The sequence below is a fragment of the Anser cygnoides genome, chromosome 32, assembly GCF_040182565.1.
Source record: "Anser cygnoides isolate HZ-2024a breed goose chromosome 32, Taihu_goose_T2T_genome, whole genome shotgun sequence".
Taxonomy (NCBI): domain Eukaryota; kingdom Metazoa; phylum Chordata; class Aves; order Anseriformes; family Anatidae; genus Anser; species Anser cygnoides.
The window spans coordinates 3,287,029-3,312,090 of NC_089904.1; the positions used below are offsets into that span (position 1 = coordinate 3,287,029).

General features: G+C 58.9%; 1 protein-coding gene across 3 annotated transcripts in view; it reads left to right on the top strand.

The window, feature by feature from the left end:
• The window catches only part of LRP1 (LDL receptor related protein 1), an 89,444-nt gene that overhangs the window by 6,763 nt on the left and 57,619 nt on the right, over positions 1-25,062 (top strand). For 2 of the 3 annotated variants that reach the window (XM_066985783.1, XM_066985784.1), the window contains exons 2-6: positions 11,441-11,563; positions 17,859-17,996; positions 21,610-21,729; positions 22,548-22,676; positions 23,464-23,727. In XM_066985783.1, the coding sequence (XP_066841884.1) occupies positions 11,441-11,563; positions 17,859-17,996; positions 21,610-21,729; positions 22,548-22,676; positions 23,464-23,727 (774 nt within the window). The remainder of the gene's footprint in view (positions 1-11,440; positions 11,564-17,858; positions 17,997-21,609; positions 21,730-22,547; positions 22,677-23,463; positions 23,728-25,062) is intronic. The other variant, XM_066985785.1, reaches the window with a different exon arrangement.

A 25,062-nucleotide genomic window follows, 5' to 3' on the forward strand; every position in this document is an offset into this window, starting at 1 on the left:
GTCTGCACAGCAGCTCATTGTGTCTGATGAACAGTCAGGAGTACCTCTGCCTCTCTGTTCGCTGGCACGACAGGCCACGCTGGAGTAGTCACGGCACTGTAGCGGTTAATCAGTCTCCTTGGGGCTAATTGCGACTCGGTTTCCCTTGTCTCTGCTTTCCTGCACCCAGGTCGGGAGCCTCCTGGCATCTCGGCTGCACGCTCCAGCCCACGGGGTTCTGCGAGTTTCTTTTCGTGCTGTGCTCAGAATTTGCTGAAGGCTTTGAGTATCTTGACCTTAAAAAAAAAAAAAAAAAAAAAAAAAAAAGGCTTTTGCTGTGTGGGTAAAGCTGTGACACTGGGGAGGAATAGCGACCCCGCACCTCGCTCCTGCCCTGCAGCAACACCGCTCTGCAGAGCCTGGACCTGGTCTGCTCGTTGTGGGGTTGCCGCTGGGCACCCGGCACGAGCGGCCGCTCGGAGCAGCCTCACCTGGGGCCGAGCACGGGTCCTGGTCCCTGGGTGTGCAGCCAGGAGGGAGCTGGAGCCCTCGTGCACAGCAGTCGAGCAGCTCCAGTCCCAGCAGCGCGCTGGGGAAGGAGCCGGGCTGTGAATGGCTTCCTCCCCCGGCCCGCTGCCTTCTGTTGTAGTGCTTTTTTATTGTTTGCAAAAGGAAGCAGTTGGCTTTAATACTTCCTACAGCGACAGCACTTCCAAAGGCCTGCACGGAAGCTGCGGGGCGTAGGGCCTCAGACACCTTCCTGCCCTGGCAGGGGAGGGCAGGCGCCATCCATGGCCTCCCAGGGCAGCAGCGGGGGGCCCGAGCTGTGTCTGTCTGTCCGTCCTTGGGGCCAGCTCCGGCCTTTGCCCCAGGGCAGGGCACCGGGGCTTCCGAGGTTGTTGCCACGCAGGGGAATTTCCTCCCTGTCTCCTGAAAGCATGAATGGAGGGATCCGTGGTGCTGCCTTCATCTGTGCCGCGGGGACACGTGGCCCCGGTTGTAGCTGTGGCCGGGAGGTGGGCGAGATCCTGCCCCGCTCTGTGTCACCCCGCGTGGCCGCGGCGAGGTTCTGCTTCCCGCCGGAGCCCGTCCGGATGGGTTCGCTCAAGTGTCTCCTCTCGTGGCCTGGAGCGGGTTTTCTCTGTGGAATTTGGAGCCCAGCGTTGTGCTCATGAGTTTGGTTTTCTCTTCTGCGGCTGCCTGATGCCGGCATCCCTCCCAAACCTGCCCTGCCCCCTGCTCTTTCAGCTTCTCTGAAATCTCAAAGCTCCTTTTTCTGCAGCTTGCAGAAGGTAGGAACGGGCACACCAGGTCCAAGCACCAAGGAGCGTCCAGGCTGCTGCAGGCGAGCAGTTAGGCGCTCATAGCCGCGCTGGTAGAGATGCCAAGGGGGCAGGGTAATGTCTGGGACACAAAATCAGACCAGACATAACTGTACCAGATTCCTCTTTAATCATTTTTGCCAGTTATAAACAGATGGGACACTTCACCGTGCCAAAGATCTTGTTTTTTCCCTCCACCTCTCAAGACCCAGCCCAGCGGCTGCATCCCCGGGGGTGCCGCCGGGGGCACGGGGGCTCTGCCCGCCCCACGCTGCCCTTGTCCTTGGCCCGAGCTGCGTGCAGGGACGCGGCCGGGTTACTCTGCAATTTGCACAGCTGATCGGAGCTGCCTTTTGCCAGCAGAAGCAACAAGCCCGGGTATTGTGCGGCGACCCTGGGACACAGCGTTGGGGTTCTTTGTTGTTGTTGGATTTTATTTTTTTATTTTTTTTTTTTTTCCTCCCCTCCCTGCTCGAGCTTGGAGCTCGCTGTTTGGGTGGTAGCTGCGGCTCGTGGGGCCGCGCGGCGCTCTTGGCACGGCGGCTCGGCCGTGGCCCGGCCCGGGTGTCTGGGCCGCAGTGCTGCGGTGGGGGAACGGCGCCCGGCCGGCACGGCGGCGGCGAGGAGCGGGAGCGGGGCCAGCTCTCGCGCGGGGCGGCCGAGGAGCGGCGCAGGCGGGGGCTGCGCTGCGGGGAGGCAACGGGGCTGGAGCCCCGCCGCCGGCCACGTCCCCTCTGCTGCCTCCACCTGCCCTCGCCCTGCCGGGCGTTTGGACGTGCGAAGCGCTTGGTTGGCGTGGCCGACTCGGCTCCGCTGGGGCCTGGCCCAGGGAAATCCTCCTCCAGGCACACGGGGAAGCGGCGTCGGCCCGTGGAGGCCGCTGGCTGCGTGCGGCACGGGGCCGTGGGCACTCGGCGGTGCGGAGGGGGATGAGGCAGCGCCCAGCAAAGCCACAGCGCGATGTGGCATCCTGTTAGCATGCTCTTGAGGAAACCCCAAGTGTTCCCCAATCCTGCACCGCCGCCTCCGAGGTGCGCGCTAGCGGCCCGTCCGGCACGCTGTGCCTGCAAGGTGCCGCTGCGGGGGAGGCCTGAGCCAGGGGACGCTTCCCCACCCTGCTTTGGAGGCTGCGTTTTTGTTCCGAGTCTGCTATCACTGGGCGAGCAGGTCGGGTTTGCTTTTGGGGTGTGTTCCTCCTAGACAGGCTCCAGCTCCCGTGAGGCAAGGAGGGGATGGGCCGGGGGAGTTTTTCCCAGCCTCCCTGTAGCTACGGCCACGTTTGAGCAGGTCACAGCCAAACCCCAGCTTGGGCAGAGCAGCTGGAGACGCTGTCTGCGTGGAGCAGGAGGGGTTACGGTATTGCTCTGCTTCCCTGTGCTGTTTTCTTCAGCGGGAGCCTGAGGTTTTCCTGGGGAGACCTTGAAATAGCAGCTGGTGCCGCGGTGGCTTCGTGACCTTGTCCCCCTGAGCTGCAGGAGGTGTTTGCTCCCCAAAACAATGGGGCTCGTGAAAACCACCTGGCAGCTTGTGCAGATGATGGAGCTGGGTCTGTTCACCCTATTCCTCCTAGTGCAGGGGACACGCATAGGGCAGGGGTCTGGCGTTTCCCAGCGCTGGCTGGGGTGGGAGCCCAAGTTTGCATGGCACAGCCTGGTCTGGACTTGTAGTGGTGACCGCCCTGCGGATGCTCGCAGGTCCGTCCATCCCCGGACCCGTGGGTGTCACAAGTGTCGGCAGGCCGGGTCGCCCCCGGAGCGGCAGGACCGGGAGACGGCGTTCACACGGACAGGTGGACCTGAATTCAGAGTAGCTCCCCGAGCGGCACTCTCCTCTTGGGAATAAAAGTCCCTTTATGCTGGAATAATTAGTGTACTCAGAGCACGCTAATTATTCTGGGATAAAAGTGACTTTTATTCCGGCAGAGTGTCCTCTCAAAGGGCCCTTTCTGCCCGCTCCCGGTTCACAATAGCTATTCTGGTCCGTTTCCCCATTTTAGACAAAGTCCTTATTTGCAAAGCCAGCGAAATTGAGTTGACTAATGAATTAAGGCCAATGGTTTTGGCCTGGCTCCAGCGCTTTTCGAGCCTTGGCTGGCTGATGCCCGTCCCAGGCCGAATGCAGTCGAGCGCCCTGCTGCCCAGCGCAGCCCCCCGCCTGCTGCCGGCCCTACCGGCCCCTTCGCCTCGCACAGCCCTGGGCTCTGTCATTTAGCTCCTTGCAGAGTCCTGCCCTGTGATTCAGCTACCCAGATGAAATGCCTATTAATCTATAATGTGCAATTGCTTTATTGCACAATGCAGGCAGGTCTCTGGGGGAAGCGTTATCAGCTTTAGCCACAAGCCATAAATAACTGCCTCCGGTGCAGAACGCTATATTCTGTTTGGGTTCCAAACTGCCAATGGTATAAACATCCTACTTCTTATTGCTAGAATAAATAAAGGGAATAAAACCTTCCGAGCAGGTAGAGGAGGCAGAGGATGTTCTGGATCTGGGGGGGAGGGGGGACATCGTGCACGGCATCCATAGTATCTGGCTGGGTCTCCTGCCCCGAATCAATGCCCCTTCCTCACCCCTCTGCCTCGTGTGGGGAGGGGAAGGGGCGGCCCCCCCCCAGAAGGGGTGGCTGCCAGCCAGGCACGGCTGCAGCCCCTCCAACCGAACCGAGAGGAATTAAGCCCCTTTCTCTTGGCTGCAAATGCTTTTTTTGTTTTTTCTTTTCTCTTTTTCTTGTTTTCATTTAAATTGCAGATAAGCTGCAAAAAAAAGGGAAAAAGGAGGAGAAAAAAAAAAAAGCACGATTCTTTCTTGAAACACCCTCTGCTGCGTGGCTGGAGCCTGCCCCTTCTGCCCCTCCCCACCACATTTTGTATGATCAAGCTTTTTTTTTTCCCCCTCCGATTCTGAAAATGCCGTGGATTCATTTCATCTGGCTTCATCTCCTGCCATTTTTTAGCTCATTCTTCTCAGGATCAATCTGTGGGTCTGGAGGCAGAAGGGGGGGACGGGGGGGATCTCACTCCAGCACAGATCTCTCTGCTTCTGAATTTGGTTTAAAATGCAAATTCCACCCCCCCTTTTTTTTTTTTTTAATGCATTTTGTCTGAAGGCAGCTGAGCTGCCCGGAGCCTGGGGAGCAGGAGCAGGAGGGGAAGGGGCTGGGCTGGCGGGGGGAGCGCATTCCTCCCAGCGCGTCCAGATTTCCTGATGCGTGTTAGCATTTAAATCGTCTCCCCCTGGATCTGTTTGAAGTCAGGTGACCGCGGTGCGCGGAGATGAAAGGAGCCCTTGGAAGTCGCGATATGATTTTATTCCCCTTCCCCCTCTCCCCGCTGGGGATGGCCGCTCGTGGCCATCTCCGTTCCTGTCCTCCCTGATGGGGAGCCAGCCCGGCCCCTGCTGCCACCCCTCGTTGTTCCTTCTCCTGCTCCACGTTCCCCTCTCATCCTTTGTCTGAATCGATAAAGGAATAGCGGGCAGAGGATGGGCTGGTGGCTGCCACGGGCCCACGGTGGCTGCCGCGGGCCCGCTCTGGCTCATCCCTCGGCTGCTCCTCGGCCAGGCCGCGGTGCCGCCTCTTGCCCCAGCGATGGTGGCGGGGCCGAGGCCTGGCTGGGAGCTGCGGCCTGGAGGCGGATGCTGGGGGCAGCCGGGGTCCCGGCACCCTTGGGCTGCTCCCTCTGTGCCCTCCTGTGGGCGACGGGAGCACGGTCTCCGTGCGAAGGGTCCAGGCCAGCCTCTGGGACCAGCCGGGGCACGGGCCAGGCCCTCTGCGTCTGAGGGCTGCTGCGAGACCTTGAAGCACCCTCCGTACGTGAGCATCCCCCGTGTCGCCTCGAGGCAGCCGGCGAGCACGAGCCAGAGGCGAAAAATCCGCGAAGGCTCGCAGCACGCTTTGGGGGATGCTCGGGGCACGTGCCTGAAGATGACGGTCCACCGGTGCTCTGCTCGGATGGGGTTTTCGGGGTGGTTTTCAGCTCCTTGCTGTATCTAAAAGCTGGCCGGGTCTGGGGAGGCCGGCTCAAAGATGCCTTCCGACGTTCTTCGCCCTCAGCCAGCTCTTTCCCAGCGACAGATGCGCGCGTTTCTTATGAATGGCGTTTTGCTTCCGTTCGAACCTCTCTTGCAAAGCTGAGGCAGGCTTTTCTTTTCAAAATTGTCCTTTTATAAAACAAAACAAAACAAAATCCCCTAAAAAAAAAACAACAAAAAATCCCCAGAGCTAATGCCTTGTGATTTAGACGCAATAGGCAGACTTGAAAGGAAAAGGGAAAAAATGCGTATTTTAAAGTCAATATTTACTTAGCAATTGAACCAGCCCCTCCCCCTCCAACCCAAATAAGTTCCAACCAGCGCATACCTGCGGCTCCTCCAAATGGGAATAGCTCGGAGTGCGAACAGCAACGTCATTCATGGAAACAGCAGCTCCGATGGAGCAGCCCGTCTGGTTTGAATCTTCTCATACGAGGGGGCCAGATGGAAGAATGGCAAAAATGCATTTGAACTGTTTAGAGATCTTGTCTTTAAATGCAAACCAAACAAATAAGCCTCCCCCCCCCCCCCTTGAAAAAATGTGACTGCAAGATCTAAGTTTTGTTATTTTAAATGTCTCTATTATCCTGTCTAGTTTTTCAGAGCCAAAGGACCTGACAAATTTACTTTAGCCATGAGCTTGCAAATTCTGCACGCTGTGTGCAGAAATGCCCGAGTGGCTGGGGGAAGTCGCAGCCCTTCTGGGCTCTGCTCTCCCCGTTTGTGATATTTTATTTTATTTTTATTTTTATTTTTATTTTACTTTATTTTACTTTATTTTATTTTACTTTATTTTACTTTATTTTACTTTATTTTACTTTATTTTACTTTATTTTACTTTATTTTACTTTATTTTACTTTATTTTACTTTATTATTTGTCAGTGGCCTTACGGCTTTGTAACAAAGCTCCGGTCCCTGCATTCAAGGCATCATGAAGGACTCGAGGTGTGCGCGTGCCTCAGTGTTTTACCTTTTCTCTCCGTGCCTGTCTGTCTTCAGGCTACAGAGAAATTCTGGAGAAGTTGAAGAGTCCTGACAACACAAAAAATGAATAAATCACTCTCCCCCCACCCCAAAACTTGAGAACAAAGAATGGACGATGTGGGGGAGATGGTAGAGAAGAATGAAAGCCTGGGATGACTGATTTTTGTGTTCAGTTAATAGGACCGCTCGGAAAGTCTTTCAGTTTGGCGTCATGGCCTTGCGTGCCAGGGCCCAGGAGGAGTCACGCGAGGTGCATGCGCCCGGTCATCGTTTTGGGAAAGCAGCCTCTAAATTGCGCTGTCCTCTGGCCAAGGGACATCTGGAGAGTTAAATCGAGAGGGAGGGACGCCGAGGGGATGGAGATGGGGTTGTAAACTGTGCTCCAGTGCCGGTGCTGGTGAGGACCGGGGCTGGACTGAAGCACAGATGATGCCACCTTTCACCCCGCACGCACCGGGATGCTGGGGCTTTTCCATCCCCCCCTTCTCCGGAGGTTCAATAATTTCGTGCCAGACTTCTGCCCCCCGGAACGACGTCGCGGGTTTTCGTGTCGCTGGGGCAAAGCTCCCAAGGGCGACGTTCGGGGACCTCGAAGCATCCCAGCGGTTGTGCTGGTGGCAGCTGTAGCCAGCTCTGAGCGAGGAGGGGGTCTGGCAGGGAAGTTTGAAGGCTCGGCTGGTTTATCTCGCCCCTTTTTGGTCCCGAGCTGCTGGGGCTCGGTACCCGGATGGAGTTCGCAAGCCTGACGTGCGTCCTGGAGCAGGGTTCAGAGCGAGCCCGGCTCTGCGTGCGCAGCGCAGGAGATGTGTGTTTTGGCAGGCTTGGCCATTGCGCGGGACCGTGTATGCTAGCATGGAGGGGAGGGGAGTAGCTGGGGAACAGAGACCTATGAGGAATGTGGAGTGGATTTATTCCCCCCCCCCCCCCCCCCCCAAGAACATCTGTTTTGCAAATCATGCTCATTCCAGTCCATATTTATTGCCAGTGCTGTTTCCTTTGCGAAGTAAGAGCCAGCCACCTCCTCCAAGGAGAGGAGCAAGAATTGGGTTGAGTAGAAAAGTATGGCTCGCTTAAAGGAGGAAGTTCTTTAACTTTTTTTTGTGGTTTGCTTCCAGTTTATCTAGGTTTTTATGCCATAGTCATCCGTGCACTGAAGGTAATTTGGCTTCTACTCAAGGTGAGGACCTTCTGTTCACCAGCCTCCCAGAATAGTCCATTTAAAGTAGAAGTGCTGATTTCTTGCTTTAGGCAAAGATGAAACGTGTTTTGCTGTGTGTTTTTTTGTTAACACTTTAAAAAAAAAAAATTGTGAACCCACTGCGCGTCCACACGAAGCCCTCTGGCTGCCTGCGTTGCGGTGCTGACTTCGTCTGCCCTCATCACCGAGGCAGCGAGAGGTGCCGCCGGGGTCCGGGTCCTCTCCTGCCCCGACAGACCCTGCTGCAGCTCCGCTTCCCTGCTGGGACGGGCGCCCCCAGCCCTCCCTAGAGAAGAAGGGCGCCCTTTTCTGTACCGAAATAACCATTTGCTGTTTTGAGTACAATTTTTTTTTTCCCCCCTCTGTCCCCTTTTGAATTATTTTTAAGCGAGGATCTCTCCTCTGACTGCTAAAGAGGCAAATGTTTTCCATGGAAGGCTTTTGCAGCTGTCCTGGCCCTGCAGTCTGAGCTGGCCATTGTACACTGCATGAAGGCTTCTTTATTCTCCTACCCAAAGTTGGAGCTCCTCTCTCCGCTGAGATTGCCGCTTCTGCTGATGCGGCCGCCTGGCTTTCAAAAAGAAACTTGGCTCATTGTGAACGATGCATTAACAGACACCTTCTCTAATTGTCCACCTGGCATTTAGGCATCTTGACACTCATTTTGGAGGCTATTTAACTCACTAGGAACATGCTGTGCAGGAACAGAAAGTGCGTTTTGTTACCGAGAAGCTTGGAGAGCTAGTGGCTGAAAAGGGAAGCCAGGCTTCTTTCTTCTCCCTGTGCAGAGCCACCAGCAGCGGTGCAGGCTTGTGCTTCCACGGCGATCCTTGCTTCTGTGAGTGACGGCGGGGACAGGCTGAGCTCCGAGCCCAGTTCAGACACAGCTTTGTGGCAGGGTAACGCCACCCGTGGCGGCAAGGTGCAGTGAGACCGTTCCCTGGGGCTCACCTGTGCTGGGGAAGCACCTTTCTTCCCTGCAGCTGACTTAGCTGGAGACCTGCACGTGCACTGCCACGTCCGGGAAGAGGCAGGTGCGAGCCAAGTACGTGTCTACAGGGGTGGCATTCCTGACGGCAAACCATGACACATGTGAAGCCTGACAAAGAAAAAAAAAAAAAAAGGCGTATGAGCAATGTTTTAGTGCTTGGAAGAAATCCCACATGTTCTGCTCCTGCGTAGGGGAGCTGTTGCAAGCAGCAGGAGAACTTGCTCTCCTTCGGTCTGTCTAACCGCAGCCAGTCCGTGAGACGGAGCTGGTCTGGAAGATTTAGGTGCTGGTAGCTAGGGATGACGTCTTCGGAAGAGGGGCTCGTGTTCCGTGCTGCTGGTGAGCATCTCTGTTCCAGGACGGGTGTCTCTAGTGCAAAATAAACCAGTTGCATCAAGATCCTGCCCTGGGCCCGGCTTCATCTCCTGTGTAGACACAAACCTGGGGGGCTTTGAGCAGCTGGGGGGCAGCAGAAGTGTAGGTGCCGGGCAGGAGGCTTGGAGCCGCTTGCCAGGGGCCTGCCCTCGTAAACCAGCTCCTGCTCCCCTCGGGGGGGAGGAGGAAGGCGAGAGCTGGAGCTGGGCTCGGCCGAGGGCCGTCGGGGTGCGTGCGTGCGGCGGTAGGTCACGTTGCGGCTGCTGGAAACCTCGGGGGATGAGGGAGAGCAGGAAATCCAAGGGAGTGTCGGTTCTTTGCTGTGGTTTCCTTAATGAATCTTGCATTGGGTAAACTTGTGGCTCAGAGATGGGGGAGGAAGATCAGCTCCTCCAGGAAGAGGGGGTGGCAGAGCTGGCCCTGGTGGGGACGCGGCCCCCGGCGCTGGGGCGCGGGTGCCAGGCTCGGGGTGCTCGTGGGGACCCTGAGCGGGCAGCGGGTGCCCGGCGGGGTGCAGCCCCTTCTGCTTTGGGTCTGACCTGTCCCTGGGGCCGAGAGGAAACGGCCCCGTGGTGACCATGGGCTCCGTAGCAGGGCCGGCACCAGCTGTGCCCAGCAGGAGGGGTTGCTCCTGCAGCCGGTGGTCCCGCGTTTCATCACTGTCAGCCCGAGCACCTGGGACAAACGGCCCCGTAGGATGCCCCGCCGTCCCGTCCCGCACTGCCGGCTCCTGCAGGAGGAACAGGAGGGACTTGGCTTTGAGCTGGTTGTCTTAGGAATGGTGTTGGGATCGGAGGGCTTGGCATGGGCCCACAGCTGCGGGTGTTTCGTCCATTTTGATACATCCAGTCTCCATCTTGACTGCGCTAAACTCCGTGTCATGGTATCGAGCGTCTCCGTCTAGCAGCAGCTCCAACGCTTCTGATGCTGTAGAGACCCGAGCGAAGGCAGGTTTGCAGGAGGCGATACTCTTCAATCAAACCAATCGGGCATTTCCGGAGAAAGCAGACAAGTTTTGGGGCAAACAGAGCCCCTTTGTGGGTCTAGGCAATAACTGGAGAAGTCCCAGGGTGCAAGGGCAGGTGGGAGAGTTTCCCCCCCCTTTAGGAACCAGGGTTTGGGCAGGGGATGGGGCTCTGCCCTTCCTCCTCCCCAGCAGCACAGACGGAGCAAAAGGCTGCTGAGCAGGGAGGCAGGAGGCATCTCCTGTTCCTAACAGGTCGGCGAGGAATCTCGGCACCTCCTCTGGTCCGTCAGGAGCCTGAGAGCGAGCTGGGTCGTGAAACGCACGCAATGAGCGGTAGCGCTGCTGGGCGCGCGTCCGCGCTGCTGCGCGCTGCAGCCGCCTGGAAACATGCGGAGACCCCCCCTCAGCGTGGGCTGTGCACGATGTGACAGGGGTCCGCGGAGAGGGGAGCTGAGCAGAAGGCAAGGGACGACGCCAGATACCTGCTGGCGTTGCGCGTGTTGTGCTGCCTTCTCCTGTAACGAACATTCAGAGTTGCGTTTGGTTGGGTTTTCAAGATTTCCTCCCTCCCCGAGGGCTCGGGCTTGCTGTTTTATAACAAAAGCTGCAATCAGCGTGGAGGTGTTTGCTGCAAAGAGCTGAGTCTCTCGGGAAAACGCGACGTGCCAAGAGACTGGCGAGGAGGCGGGGAGGGCTGGCGCTGCCGGTGCACGTCCCTGCCGCGGTGCGGCTCTGCCGGGGGCTCGGGGATGGAGCTGGGGCTTTGCGCTTTGACCCCCTCGCCTGCAGCAACCACCTGAACGTTTGCTGCCCGCCCTGCCCCGTAATGCTTCCCGAGCTGCCTGGCTCTGCTCGTGCTGCGTGCGTGTGTTTTATTTGTACAAACACGTACGCGTTTTTCTTTTTAAAGTTTGGCGCTGTCGCAGCCAGCTGTGGATTTGCCAAGAAAGAACTTTCTTTCAGCCTCTGCCGTCCAGAGAAATGAAGCCCGGCAGTGCTGGGGGGAAGGAAGCTCCCCTCTGGTTTCTTTCCCTTCCAATCGCGGTCTGCGCGCGGAGGACGGGGTCTCTGCCTGCGGGGTGGGTTGGGGCGGTCGTCGCCCCCGTCCCGGCGTGTGGCTGGGGTGCAGGCGAGGAGGCGACGGGTGCCTGCGGCCCTTGCACCCGCGCGAACAGGCAGCACCTGTGCTGCTGCTGCTCAATTTGAAAACATTCCTTTTTAATTTGCTCTCGTTTGGGTTTTCTCATTTTTTTTCCCTTTCTTTTTTACTGTCTGGCATAGAAAATAAAGCGCCTTTGGCTCCCAGGAGCTAATTCATCCAAGTTAAATGATCTTTAAAATCTGTTAGTGCATCATGGATCTCAGTTCCTGTTTTCTCGCAGTGTAATTAATGTTTCAGTTTAAATTTTCTCCTTTCCTTAGGGGCAAGGTTGATGGATTTGATGCCAGGCTAAAACTTTCGCCATTAGAAAGAAATCAAACTAAAAGCAATCTAGTCCTTAATTTAAATTTTTATTTTTTATTTTTTTTTAAATAACTTGTCTTTGGGAAGAAACTGATCATGTTTATTATCGTTATTTCTTTTCTCATCCAGCACCGAAGACATGTAGCCCTAAACAGTTTGCATGCAAAGATCAGATTACGTGCATATCTAAGGGCTGGCGCTGTGACGGGGAAAAGGATTGTCCCGATGGCTCGGATGAATCACCTGATATATGTATGTATGACTTTCCTTCCTAATAATTTTCTTTGCGTTTTGCTCCATTCGCTCTTTCACTGCACGGTCGTTCGAGGGTCCTGAACAGGCGTCATCGCACCACTGCTCTACCTCCGCTCACGCTTTCCAGTAGCGCACGAGTTCTCAGCGCCCCGGGGGTGGGACCGCGGGTGCCGCTTACGGCAGGAATTCAGTCCGTCCATCTGTCTGTCTGTCTGCCATTCGTCTCCCTAGCCGCTGCCCCCCCGGTGTCTCTCGCCATGGGGGCTGTGACCCATCGCATTGCGATGGTTTCCTGGGACCTGGGCACCGCTGGGTTTGGTTTCCATCCAGACGGGTTTGAGTGAGGAAAGCCCGGGCTCCCGGAGGCAGGGATGCTGCAAGCGCCTCGCTGCGAGGGGCGAGGCGGCGGCGGCGCCCTGTGCTTCCCCTGGCCCTCGTGGTGGTGGTGGTGAGCATGGGGAGGGGGCTTGGGACCCCAGGATGGGGGAGCGGGGACCTGTCTGTGCCCGCTGGGCAGCGGTGGCTTCAGCGGATGCTGCCGCTCGCCCCAGCTGAGGCCGAAGCCCAGGTGCCGGTGTCCGGCGTCGGAGGAGAAGCCGGGAGCTGCCGCTCGACGGCGAGTGAAGGCGCCTTGTCCTCCCCCGGCTGCCGCTGCGCTTGGCGTAAAGGTTTCTTCCGAAGCAGGCTCTGGTTCGGCGCTGGAGTTATTTGTTTCTTAAGGCGAAATGATGCAACCGTCCCCTCCGTGGGAGGGATGAGGGGGCTGGGATGGGCTGTCTGGCTCCAGTCAATCAGCAGCCCTGGAAAATTACTGCAGGAAGACTTGGAGGCCTTTCCCAGCGCTGGAAGAAATCCGTCCTGATTGACGTATTCCTCTAGCTGTGCATGCCTGTGCCCCGTTTAACCGTGCTCTCTTTATCCATCTGGATAGGTAGATGGACAGCCTGGATGCCTTTTTCCAGCTCTTACCTTTTTCCCCTCTTTCTTCACCGCAAGAGCGGCGCTGGTGGGTGCTGGCGGAGCCTCCTCCCTGCTTGCTGCCTCCCCTTGGGAGGCTGGAAGGCAGCGCTGTCCTCCTCCGCCACCAGGCGTTGAAGCCCCAGGTGCTGATGCCCCCTGGGACCCTCGCTCCTGGGCTCTCCGGGCTGCGCAGACCCCTCGGCAGGAGCACTGCAGCGGCTGCTCTGCAGGGACGGAGCACGGCATGCCGCTGCCCACAGGCTCCGCGCTGCAGGGCAGGCGGGTAGGGGCGTCGTGCCAGGCGCGAATCAAGGACCAGCGTGTCCTCTGCTCTCACAGCGTCACGGGACGGGCCGGGAGTCTCCTCCGTGTCTGTCTCAGCACGGTAGGCTGCAAAACCTGATTCTGCAGCAGAAAATTCAGTTTAGAGACTGAATCCGGAGCCGTGCCCTGCCGCCTCGGCAGTGACTGCGCGACGCGCTGCCGACGCTCGGCGAGGTGCGTTGGCTTTTCCCTGCACCCGGCAGGGCTCGGGGAGGTTGGGGCAGTCCCGGGCTGCTGTATGGTGCTGGCTGGGCAGCGCTCGGCGCTGAGCTCCCACGTCTGGCCCGCAGCCTGTGCCCGTCTGCCCCTCTCCCATGGGCAGGGGCATGAAGGGAGGCTCCTGCCTGGGCTCGCGCGAGCGCGGTCTGACCTGCCGGCACACGCAGGGTGGAGGGCCCGGTATCTCTGGGATTGCCAGGCAAGGTTTTCTCACGCTGCTTTGGCACCAGGGCTTCCAGAAGGCTCTCATCCTCCTTATCTTTTTGGCAGGGAGAGAATGACTTTTATTACTATTATTTAATCTCTCTCTTTTTTTTTTTTTTAAACCCAGGCTGCAAACATTGCTTTTACACACTGCTTGGCATAGCCTTTCGTACCCTGGCAGTGAGGCAGGGTTATTTACATTGCAGTAATGTACTCATGTCAGAGTCTCTTGAAATGCTGTCTATTATGTGAAAGGTTTTCCTCTCTGGGGAATCCTTTTAAGTATTTGCTGGCTTTGCTCACGTGTTAGCCGAGCATAGGAAGAGTTCCCTTTTTAAGCTCAGGGGCTGCGCTTGTGTCCATGCAAGTGCCTTGCGCTGATTCTTTCCCCGTTGTTTTTTCCTTCCACGGTGCTTTCTTGGGGAAAAAACTTGGACAAGAGCCTCCGTCGAGTTGAAAATGGAAGGAGACGAAGAGCTTTGAGAAATGAATTTGCGGTGGCTGAGCTACGACTGTCATTTGGCTGCTTCATCCCCACTTGGCCTCGTGCCTGGGCCTCTCTCAGCCCCCGCGGGATGTCCTGGGGCAGCCTGGCTGCGTTTGCCCGCACGCTGCCGCCGCCGAGCCGCGGGCATGCTTCTCCCCTCTGGCTTGGCAGCGGCACCCTTCCCGCAGACGCGTGAGGACCCACGGTCTGCAAAGCTACCTGGGTGTTCGCGAGGACCCGGCGTCGCACGGCTCGTCACTTTGGGTATCGAGGAGGTCTTAAAGCACTCGGCTCCCCGTTCTCGCCCGGTGCTCGGTGTGGTGCTGGCGCAGCCGCCCCGTGTGCAGCCCTTGCTGGGAGCCCTCGCGGTCGCTGCCCGGTGGCTGCCGGCCCGTGGCGATGCTCTCGCCTCCTCCTTTCCTGCCTGGGTCCAGGGAGTGGTCGGTGGGGATGTCTTGAAATGCCACGTGAACGGGAAGGTGTGCCAAGGCTTTTCCAGAGGAGTGAGGAACGGGGCTGAGCAGGTCTGGGGGTCTCTCCGAAGCTGCCAGGTGTCTCTGCCTTCCAGAAAGCCCCTTCTCAAGCAGGCTGTCCGTGCGGGGTCTTGCGAGCCCTGATGGGGCACCGCAGCCACTCTGCCCCTCCCGAACCCCATCCTGTCGCTGCGAAAATGTCATCCACAGCCACAGGGCTCATTTCCCAACCTCCCCGCTGCGATGCGGTCCTGAGGCAGCGGGGTCGGTGCTGAGCTGCGTGGTTCCGTGCTGGTCCACAGTGGTTTGTGTGGCTGCGAGGACGTCGGGCAAGAGAACTCGCAGCAGGGAGGAAAAATCGAGCGATGAGGATGCAGCAGCGCTTTATCCAGGTGCTTCTGGCATGGTGTTCTCCTGAGATAAAACCAAGGGAGAGGACCTGAGGGAGCTGCCCTCCGTCCAGGTGGCACGAGCAGGACCTGCCCGCACCGGGTCACGCTCCCATCTGCTCCCTTGCAGCTTTCCCCACTTCACATTTCTTTGGGCCATTGCCAAGTCAATTACAGCTTGTATTTACAGGGGAAAGAATTGCTTTGCTTTTCTCTTTTTTCTTTTTTTTTTCTTTTTTTTTCTTTCCAAGTGGCTTTTAGAGGTTAAAAGTTCCTGTCTAATTCAGCTCCTTGGGGTGTACCACAAGCTTGTCACGTGTAATAAATTGGCTCATTTATTAGTGAGCCAACACAGTCAAAAGCAAACAAAGTGGCTTGTAGATTAATCCTGCCCTGTTTGTGATAAGTAGTTTGATCCAGGCTCTTTGCTGGCGAATAATGGACACGGCAGATCAGTTTTGACTGATGAACGGTGCACTTTATTTCAGTGCCTTCATTCTTTTGGCCCGCTTATTGATAGGACTTAATTAACCCTTAATTTGCGATTACTTGGTGCCTAGATAGCGCTGCGGTTCAGCCCCCTTGGAGAAGTGAAAGCCCCGCAGCAGCACCTCGGGGGGGATCCTCCTGGAAGGGCTCTGCTGGGTGCCGCTGTGCCCTGGGACAGGGGGAAGCGCCGTGCCGGTGGCTGCGGTGAGCCTCGGACTGGCGTTCCCATCTCACGCACCTCGGATCCCCGTCCCGAGGAGCCCACCTCCCCGGTGCAGAGTGAGTCGGCTAACTGGAAACGTCCTGCAGTGTGTCGGGAAAGTAGCCCGCGTGCGTGGGGAGCCATCTGGCAGCTGGAGCCCTTCGCGTTTCCATTCTTTGGGCACCTCTTGTGCAAGAAAAGGCACGTTATCCGATAAAAAAAGGGGCATGTTATTCAATACGCCCAGGGTTAGTCACTTTGCACGGGACGGACAAAAGCAGGATGAAGTTTTTCAGCGCGGCGAGCTGGGAACTTTCCGCGAGGAGCCGCGGCGGTGTGCTCGTGGCGGGAGGCTTTCGCGGGCTCCTCCTGGCGTGGGAGCGGTGCCCTGCCTGCCTCCGCGGGAGCGGAAGCGCGCGGTGCTTTTCCTGCCGGACTTTTATTTCTGCAAAGAGTTCGGTTCATTTGGGAAGGGCAGAGGGGGGAAAAACCCAGCCTGCTCCGTCTGCTTGGCAAGGAACCGCTTGCTGATTCTTCGTCGGGGAGGCTGGAGGGCTGTGCAGAGGCTTCCTCGTGCTCCGCAGCGCAGGGAGGCTGGGTCCCTCCGCCGTGTTCCGGGAGGGAAATGCAAGAACTTACCTGTCCTGGATGCTCTGAAGGAAAAGGGGAAGCTGTCGTGTGCTGCTGGCCTGTGGCTCAGGCTCAGCTGCGGGGAATCAGCCTGAGAGAAGCCCCACGCACTTTATCTCCAGTTAGGCAGTGCCGAAAACACGGGTTGCGGTGGCAGAGATGGTGGAAACGGGGCTCGGAGGAGAAGCTCGGCCACAGCCCCGGTAGCTGCCGGGGCAGAGGGGAAGGGGCAGGGTCGCTGCCCGGTGCCGGGGGCTGGCGGTGCCCCCGTGGCGGCCGCAGGTGCAGGAGAGCGCGTGTGGTCCTCGCTTAACAGCACCTGGTAGCCCCAGGGCCGGGGTTAGAAGCACGCTCGGCATAACTCGGCAGCTTGCAGGAAGTAAAACCTGAGCCGCAGGCGAGGCCGAGCGGCCGGCCGCGAGCGGCGCAGCGCAGGTCACCGTGCGTGGCGAGGATCCGCGGCTGCACGGCCGGACCCCGGCGAGGGAGAGCTCCGGCGTATTTAGGACACGCTGCACCAGCGGGGCTACCCGAGTCCCAGATAAAGGTGGCTGCTGGTCTAAATAGTTGTCTAAAACGGGACCGGGCCTGGACGGGAGGCTCAGCACGTGCTCAGGTGCCCTTGCCGGGTCGGCCTGGCTCCTCGCCTGCCGCGGGAGGACGTGGTGCCCCGTGGGGAGCCGCTCGCGGCACCGTCCCTGCTGCCTGTGAGGCTGGAGTGCTGTGTGCCCTGCTGCTGCGAAGGCACAGCAGAAATAGCAGCTGTCTCCCCGTAAAATGGGATTTCACTATTTCTCTTGCGTGCTGCTGTTGACCCGGTCGAGCTACGCTGTTAGCTCTGGTAAGAGCTGTTGGAGAGTTCCTTGTTCAGCCCTAAAACCCGGATGGGCTTGGGGACAGGGACACCAGGAGAGCCCTTGCAAGGGGTCAGGCTTTCAGAGCTCTCCAGTCCCCGTGTCACAAGCCCACGCGGTTTCGGGGCACAGCCACGCGCGGCTCCCTGAGGCGGCTGCCTCCCTGCCTGGGGTGAAGTGGGGCTGGAACCGAGACACTGGGGGAGCTTTTAGCAGGGCTTCGGGATATTACTTGTTTTATGGTGTGTTTTCTTGTTTGTCTTAATGCCGTGCTTCTTTTCTGAGAAGCTTAAAAATAAAGCCTTGCTTCCTTTGTAATTTTTCTAGTTAATAACGGAGATTAAGTCTCCCTGTATCGTGTAACCCCGGTTCTTAATGGCCCCCTGCGAGCTTGCCGGCACAGTCGCCTTTTGAGAAGAAGTCTGTTGGCATCCGCGGGCGTGCTTTGGGCACCCGGGGGATGGGGACCCGCTGTGCTCGGTGCTGTCTGGGCACCGCCTGGCCCCAGGTGCTCCCGGTGCTCCGGCAGCGAGCGGGACCCCGGGGAGGTGGGGGCGACCTCCCAGGGTTCAAAACGGGGAGCTCGGGGGTGCCATGGCGAGTGCCTCAGGGGTGCCTCGCTTGCTCGGCACGTCCCAGCGCCTGCGGGTGCCCGAGGACCGGCTGTGGAGGCTTGCAGGGTGCTCGTCTCCTTGGCCGGGCTCGCTGGGGCTGGGTGAGGGCCCCCCTTCCACCCTGGCTGCTTGGGGCTCCGCTGCTTTGCAGGCTGCGCGCTGTGATGGACAAGGGAAAGCTTACTCCAGGGGGATCGTGCTTTTCCTCCTGAACAGCTGTGCCTGCAGCACTCCCGCTTGCTTTGAAAGGGAAACGCAGCGCTTGCCCACGAGCTTCCTCCGGGCAATATCTGGGGGTGTCGGAGCAGGGCAGAGCCTGGCGTGGGCAAGCGGGGCTGGTTTTGTCCCGGGCTGCCACGGGAGCTGGAATGATTTGGGGCCGGTCGGCTACTTTGGGTGCTGCTTTTGCTCTGTGTGGTGACAGTTGCGCGTTTTGCTGTCTTGCAGGTCCTCAGAGCAAGGTGTCGCGATGCCAGCCCAACGAACACAACTGCCTGGGCACGGAGCTGTGCATACACATGAGCAAACTGTGCAACGGGCTCCACGACTGCTTCGATGGCTCGGACGAGGGGCCGCACTGTCGGGGTAGGTGTCTGGGGGATGGTGAGGGTCTGCTCCCCTCTGTGGACACACAGGGCTTGCTGGAAGGTGGGCTGTGTCATGAAACACCTCCCTGGCCTCCTTTCCTCCTCCACCGTGGTGAGAGTCCCGGTGTCCCCGTTTTCTTGCCTGGGGTGAGTCCCCGCGTGCAGCCTCAGGGGTGTCGCCTTGGTGCTTTGTGTAACTGCTTTGCCCCGGTGCCAACGTGCTCGCGTGCTCCCCTCTCCCAGCTGCAGGCAGCCAGTGTAGGGGTAGCTGAGCGCTTGCTGGCAGCTAGCAGGGCCGGAGATTATCCAGAGCCGCTTGCAAGTAAATGCCCATCATTCCTGAGCCTGCAGGCCATTAAATAGCTGCATTGTCTCCTGGGTTTAAAAGCTTGGAGAGTTCGGATTCTGGTTCAGATAAAAGATACTGGTATGTTTTTTTCCTTCTTTCCAGGAGCTTTGTTCCACCTCCTGGCCAGTCCCTGGTTGCTAATCCTGTTGGGAAACTCTCCCAAAATCAATGTGCATCGGCTGCCTGGTGCACAGCTTAGCCGCGCAGAAACACGTGTCCTGGGCTGACCCCGGAGCTGGGTCTCGGCTCTGGGCGAGCAGCGTGCCTTCTGCCCAGCCCCGTCCCTTCCCCGGGCAGAGGGCTCTGGCTGGGCCGAGCTTCCATCGCCCCCAGCCTGATGCTGGGCTTGGGACACGCTGCCACGAGCGGCTCCCTCCTGCCCCGGCCCCGAGCTGGGAGCTCCTCTGCTGCTGGGGCTGGTTGGTGCTGCCTGGGGCAGCGCCGGCAGGAGCAATACAGGGGTGTTCGTGCTGCTTTGCGCACTCTGACCATTAATACTTAGTTAATAGGTCTCACTGGTTAATTGGGATCTGGTTTTTCATGGTGGGGCAGCCCGTGGCCTGCGTGCACCAGGCAGGAGCTGGGTGCTGGCAACCCTGTGTCGCTGCTCGCAGCTTGGGGCACGCTGCGGGCCCAAATCCTCACTCTTGTTTGCGTCGGGTGCCGAGGTCCCCGGTGCCCGCAGCTGGCAGGGAGGCATTCCTTTGCTGCTGATCCCAAACCCCATACCAGCCCCTGCCTTTGCTCCAGGTTTAGGGAGAGGTGCTGCTAATCCGGCCTGGAGCAGGATTATCCAGGAGTTGAAGGCAGCAATTGGAGCAGGCATGAAGCGAGAAGCGTGCGCTGCTGCCGTGCGTGGCGTGGCCCCAAATGCTGCCTGCATCCAGCCAAGGCCATTCCTGGAAGGGCTGCAAGGGTGTGGGGAAGGGGCTGGAGGCGGCCGGGGCTGGCACCTGCGGCTGCTCTCCTGCGCGGTGGCAGTGAAGAGCGCAGCCTTGCTGCTGCAGAAGGACTCGGAGCATGTGCCAAGGCATCACCCGCGTCCTGCTGCTCCGGTGGCCGTGCTGCTCCAGCCCCGCTCTTCGCTGCCCGTGCACGTCCCCGCCGCGGGTTGGGGGCCCCGTGAACCCACAGGACATGGGGCACTCGGGGCGGCAGCTGCTGAACCCGTGCTGCCTCTGCGGTAACGCTGCCTGCCCGTGCTGATAGAAGGAGGCTGCGGAGCCTCTCCGCAGGTCGGGGTGGAGCCGAGGTTGGCCGGGCCATGGTGAATGTGTTCATCCTGCCTCCGATAGCAGGGTGTGGAGCTTTTCAGGCCTGAACGAGGAGCCCCAGGCCCTGCTGCTGGTTCATGCTCTGGCCTGCTGGATAATCACAGCTCATTCTGCTCCCCCCATTGCCCTTTGCACCTGGCCTCTCTGCCCTGAGGTCTTTTGCTGATAAACGTGAGCTTCCTCTGTGCTCGGGAGGTTTGTCCCGCAGAAAGATGCAGAGCCCCATCTGCAGAACCGGGGAGCCTCTGCTGCCCTTGCAAAAACCCATAGGAGATGGAAATGCAATTAGAGCCTTTGTGCTGAAACTCCCTCCATTGTCTTCCCTGCCCTCTCCGCTTAAGACCCTGCATTCTTGAGGGTTTTTTCTTTTTTGTCGGATGCATGTGGTGCTTCAGTGAGGAGATAAGAATCTGAAATGAATAGCCGGGCTTGCCAAAGCTGATAAACCTTGTAAACAAGTCAGCTGGGCCCTGCCTGCCTTATTAAACTATTACACATGCAAGGGGCAACATTTCCAGTCGGTCGTTTTGGCCCTCAGTGCTAGCAGAGGAGGAAGATCTCTCCTGCAGCCAGCAAAGGCCCCCCCCCGGCCCCAAGCACAGAGAGGAGCCTCTGCGGCTGCAGCCTTGTAGGATTGCGTGTCCCCCCCGCCCAGCCAAGCCCCCCGCAGCGCTGCCGCTTCAACCCCAGCAGCCCGAGGGCTCCCAGCGCTGTGCGTCGGGGACTCTGGCCGAGGGTGGCTGCTCGTGAAACTTCCCATCTGGACGTGGCTCTGGGAGGAGGAGGAGATGCAGGGGGGTGAGAGAGAAGAAAGGGGGGGGATCTGCAGGGGCAGGCCCCTGGGGTTCGGAGGGCTCAGAGGGGAGCTGGTCCTGGCAAGGCTGGGCAGGGGTCCGGGTGCGGATGCTTCGCAGCCGAAGGGGCTGGGGACAGGCCAGGTACGGTCACCCAGCAGTGGGGCCTTGTCTCTGCAAATACCGCAAGGGCTGGGGAGGAGCGGGGCTTGGGATCTGAATTCCTGCACCTCGGGACGGCCTCCGGACAGCAGCGTTTGGGCAGGCTGGGAGGCGACGTTTGGGCAGGCTGGGGGGCGACGGGGGCCACGCAAAGGCAGAGCGGAGTTGCTGAACGTGGAGAAGCCATGGGACGGCCCTCGGCGTGCGAGCGCAGCACCCGAGCTCTGCTCCTCCTGCTATCGGGGACGTGGAAAGGGCCGAATTGCCCCGGTTTGCGGAGGCGCGTGGTTGGGCGGCTGCAGGCACACTCTGTTTTTTCCCCTCTTCAAGCAGATTTGCTGTGACCCGAGTTCAGCGCCCTCTGAGCACCAAAATGACTGGGTTAGGCAGGGTGAGCGGAGCAAATAAAACCCAGTGAAAGTCGCCCCCCCCAGACAAAGAGGCCTTTGTGGGCTGATGCACTCTCGTCTGGCACGGCGAGCATCCCTTCTGCTGTGAAAGCTTGCCCTGGCCCTGTGCGCGCTGGTTGGGCTGCGGTAGCCTCTCGCCGCTGCCGGCGTTAAGGGGCAAGCTGGGGCGGCCGTGCTCTTGCCCCACTGTGACGCAGAGAGGCTGGGCACCCTGCTTGTCCCCCCTCAGGCCTGGTGGCGAAGGAGCCAGGTAGCGCTGCACATCCCCTCCCCAGAGACCCCCGGCAGGCTAACGAGGCCTGGCGCTAAATAACCTTGGGACACTGGAGGCTGCCGTGTGGTGGTGGAGCAAGGCAGAAGCTGCCGAGGCCGCCCAGCAGCCCTGGCCTGCTTCGTGTGTTGGGAGCACGGAGATGTGGAGGCTTCGCGGGTGTTTTCAAACAGAAATTGCGCCGCGGGGAGCAGCGAGCCGGGCAGCCGTGTCTCTCCTCCAGCCTCTGCAGGCCTCTGGGCACTCCAAGGTGTCACCGCCTGCGGCGAGGCCGGGCCGGGCGCAGGGCTCTGGCACGCGTGGCCGCTTGCACCTCTGACCCTCTCTCCTCTCCATCCCCTCTCTCCTCAGAGCAATTAGCAAATTGCACGGCCCTGGCCTGCCAGCACCACTGCGTGCCGACGCTGAGCGGTCCGGCCTGCTACTGCAACAACTCCTTCCAGCTGGCCGAGGACAGGAGGAGCTGCAAAGGTGGGTGCCGGCGCCGCGTTCCTGGGGCCGCGGCCGCTGTCTCAGCAGCAGGGGGCTTGGCGAGGTGGCCGAAGGGATGTGGGGCTCGCCGGGGGGGGGTCAGCAGTCTCTGATCTGTAGAGGTCAACGGGACAGGGCTCTGATCGTCTCCCTTCAGCTGTGGGGCTGTTCGGTGAATCCTGAGAAGCATCGGAAGGGAGTGAGGACGTGGCTTTGTGTGGTCAGAGGGGCCGTCGCTGCACTGGTGCACGCTGCTGTCCACGCCTTGGGAAGGATGCTGGAACATAGCAGGGGGGTCAAAGGGAGTGATCAGATCCATGCAGTGCCTAGAAACAAGTCTTGAAATGAGAGGTTTCTGCAGCTCCATCATTCATTTATCTGAGCAGGGGTGAAAAGGGGACTTTTAACAGCTCCTGCATGCACCTCTAGGGGTAAGAGCTTTCCGGTGGAGACAGCTCTTTCATCTAGCAGAAGAAAGAGCAGCGTGCGAGCTGGGGGTTTGGAAGCTGAAGATTAGAGAAATTCAGACTAGAAATTTAGGTGGGGGTCTTGGAGAGTGGGGGGAAGGGCCAGTGAGTTGGCGAGGCCTTGGCAAGGCCCTGCTGTGAAGCAGGGCTTTTCCTTTTGCTTCTTGTCTGCTGGTGCTTCTGCAGAAAGCTGGGAGGTGATGTTTGCCAGGCACTCTGCTGGAGGATATTGTGACGGTCCTTCTGCTTTCTGCATGTTGCTGGACTTCCTCACAGAACGTGTCCTTCCCTTGCAAGGCAGCTAAGGAAAGATTCTGGTCCAAACCTTGTTTTTTTTGTCTTCTTTTGCAGACTTCGATGAGTGCACTGTCTATGGGACCTGCAGCCAGACCTGCACCAACACAGAGGGTTCCTACACGTGCAGCTGTGTTGAAGGATACCTCTTGCAGCCTGATAACAGATCCTGCAAAGCCAAGAATGGTAAGATCCTGGACGAGAGAAGTGTGTTGTCTCTGGACAGCTCTGAAAAGCATGGCCTCCTGCTGTAGGTGTGCCCCTGCCCCGGTTCTTTGCTTTAAGCTGCTCTTCCCTGAGTACAACCTGTGCCGCCGCCTTCCCTCTTGTACGTGTTGGGCTGTGTGCCACAGCCCTGCTTCTGTGGGAGCAGAAGGGCCGGGCTGTGTGCTGATCACAGAATCATCTAGGTTGGAAGAGACCTCCAAAATCACCCAGTCCAACCTCTGACCTAACACTAACAAGTCCTCCACTAAACCATGTCACCGAGCTCTACATCTGAACGTCTTTTAAAGACCTCCAGGGATGGTGACTCAACCACTTCCCTGGGCAGCCCATTCCAATGCCTAACAACCCTTTCCGTAAAGAAGTTCTTCCTAACATCCAGCCTAAACCTCCCCTGGCGCAACTTTAGCCCATTCCCCCTTGTCCTATCACCGGGCACATGGGAGAATAGACCAATCTCCACCTCGCTACAGCCTGCCTTAAGGTACCTGTAGAGAGCGGTAAGGTCGCCCCTGAGCCTCCTCTTCTCCAGGCTGAACAACCCCAGCTCCCTCAGCCGCTCCTCGTAAGACTTGTTCTCCAGACCCCTCACCAGCTTCGTTGCCCTTCTCTGGACTCGCTTGAGCACCTCGATGTCCTTCCTGTACCGAGGGGCCCAAAGCTGAACACAGTACTCGAGGTGCGGCTTGATGTGGCGCTGCAGCCACAAGCCGTGGTGCCCGGCCGTGACCCCCCTTCTCCTCTCCAGAGCCCGTCGACCGCCCTCCCGTGCTGCTCATCGCCAACTCCCAGAACATCCTGGCCACCTACCTGAGCGGTGCCCCCGTGCCCAACATCACCCCCACCAGTGCCAAGCAGACCACGGCCATGGACTTCAACTACGTCGAAGACACGGTGTGCTGGGTGCACGTGGGCGACAGTGCCTCCCAGACCATCCTCAAGTGTGCCAAGATCCCCAACCTGAAGGGCTTTGTGGAAGAGCGCTCCATCAACATCTCCCTCAGCCTGCACCGTGAGTGCCCGTTCCCCTTCAAAGCTTGCTCCCACTCCTTGTGAACCCCGAGTGTCCCAAGGTGCGCGAAGCGGGGGCGTTTCGGTGGGAGGTAGCCTCCTGCAGGGCCAGGCACCTGGGCTTTGGCACGGACTTTTCCTCTTTATTCTCCTTCTACCTTCGTCTTTCCTTTTCCTTCCCTCTTATTATTCCTAGCAAGTCTCAGGGCTTCTTTGTGCAAGTATATAACAAAAAATGATGTGGTGAGGAGTGGAGGTGATACCTGCATAGAGGGGATGGGGCCAGCAGTTCTCCCTGCTTCCTCTTTTGGTTTTGGCCCTGGGTTCTTCTTGCCAAAGTGGGCTTCGGTCTCCTGTCCCTCGGTAGGGACTGAGACCAAAATCCCGACCCAGAAGTGTCAAATCCCGACCCGTCAGGCAGCCGGCTGAGTCACCGGCAGCCGGCGGTGGATGCTTGGTGCTGTTTGTGTCTCCCAGGCTGTGATGAGTGTGGTTACAGCACAGCCTCCTGTTGGGGCTTGCTGGTCCCAGTTCAGCAGTCAGGCAGGGGAAGGAAAGCTGCTTGCTGGGGTTTCGGTGCCCTTTGACTCGGGCCCTCTAGAAAACGGAGGGGAGAGGACTGTGTGGGTGCGTGCCCCGTCTGCTCTCCTGGGAGCCCCGTGGGGATCGTGGCAGAAAGCCGCCGTCTTCCCAGGCCCTTCCTTCGTGTGCCCTCGTGTGCGCGTGGTGCAGGGCAGGTGGGATCGGAAGAGAAGCTGTGGAGGTGGTTGAGTGTCGTAGCTGTGCAGCCAGGATGTGGAGATGGCCCCTCGCTGTTTTCCTGTCACTGATTTCGTCCTCTGAAACCACAGACTGAGGCAGCTAGGGTGGGATTTTGGTATTTTCAGGGCATCGCCATCCGGTTCTGCAGCCCTTGGCTTCCCTGGCGTAATCCTCCCATTGTATTTTACCTCTTAAAACCAGGAGTGCTTTCAGACAGCGGCTGCCTGATGCAACAAGGATCCCCATCCTTCGTGGGTACGAGGGCGCTTTCACCTGATGAGCAATAGCTGGCGTAGCAAATTAGAGGAACATGTACGGACGGATCTCCGCGAACCGACAGAAGTCTCTGGCGGGTCCATGGGCGAGGGCGTTCCTCTGCCCCCGGCAATGTCACGGTGGCCCGGCCAGGACGGGGAGAAGGGGCCAAATCCTGGCCGCGCTGTGGGGTGCACGGGGCTGCTGGGGGCAGGCCCATGCCACCCTTGGGCCCTGGCTGAGCTGGGGCTCAGCGTGCTGCAGCCGCTGCACCGCATGGAGGGTGTGCGTGGCACGGCGCATTTAGGCTTGCGCGGTG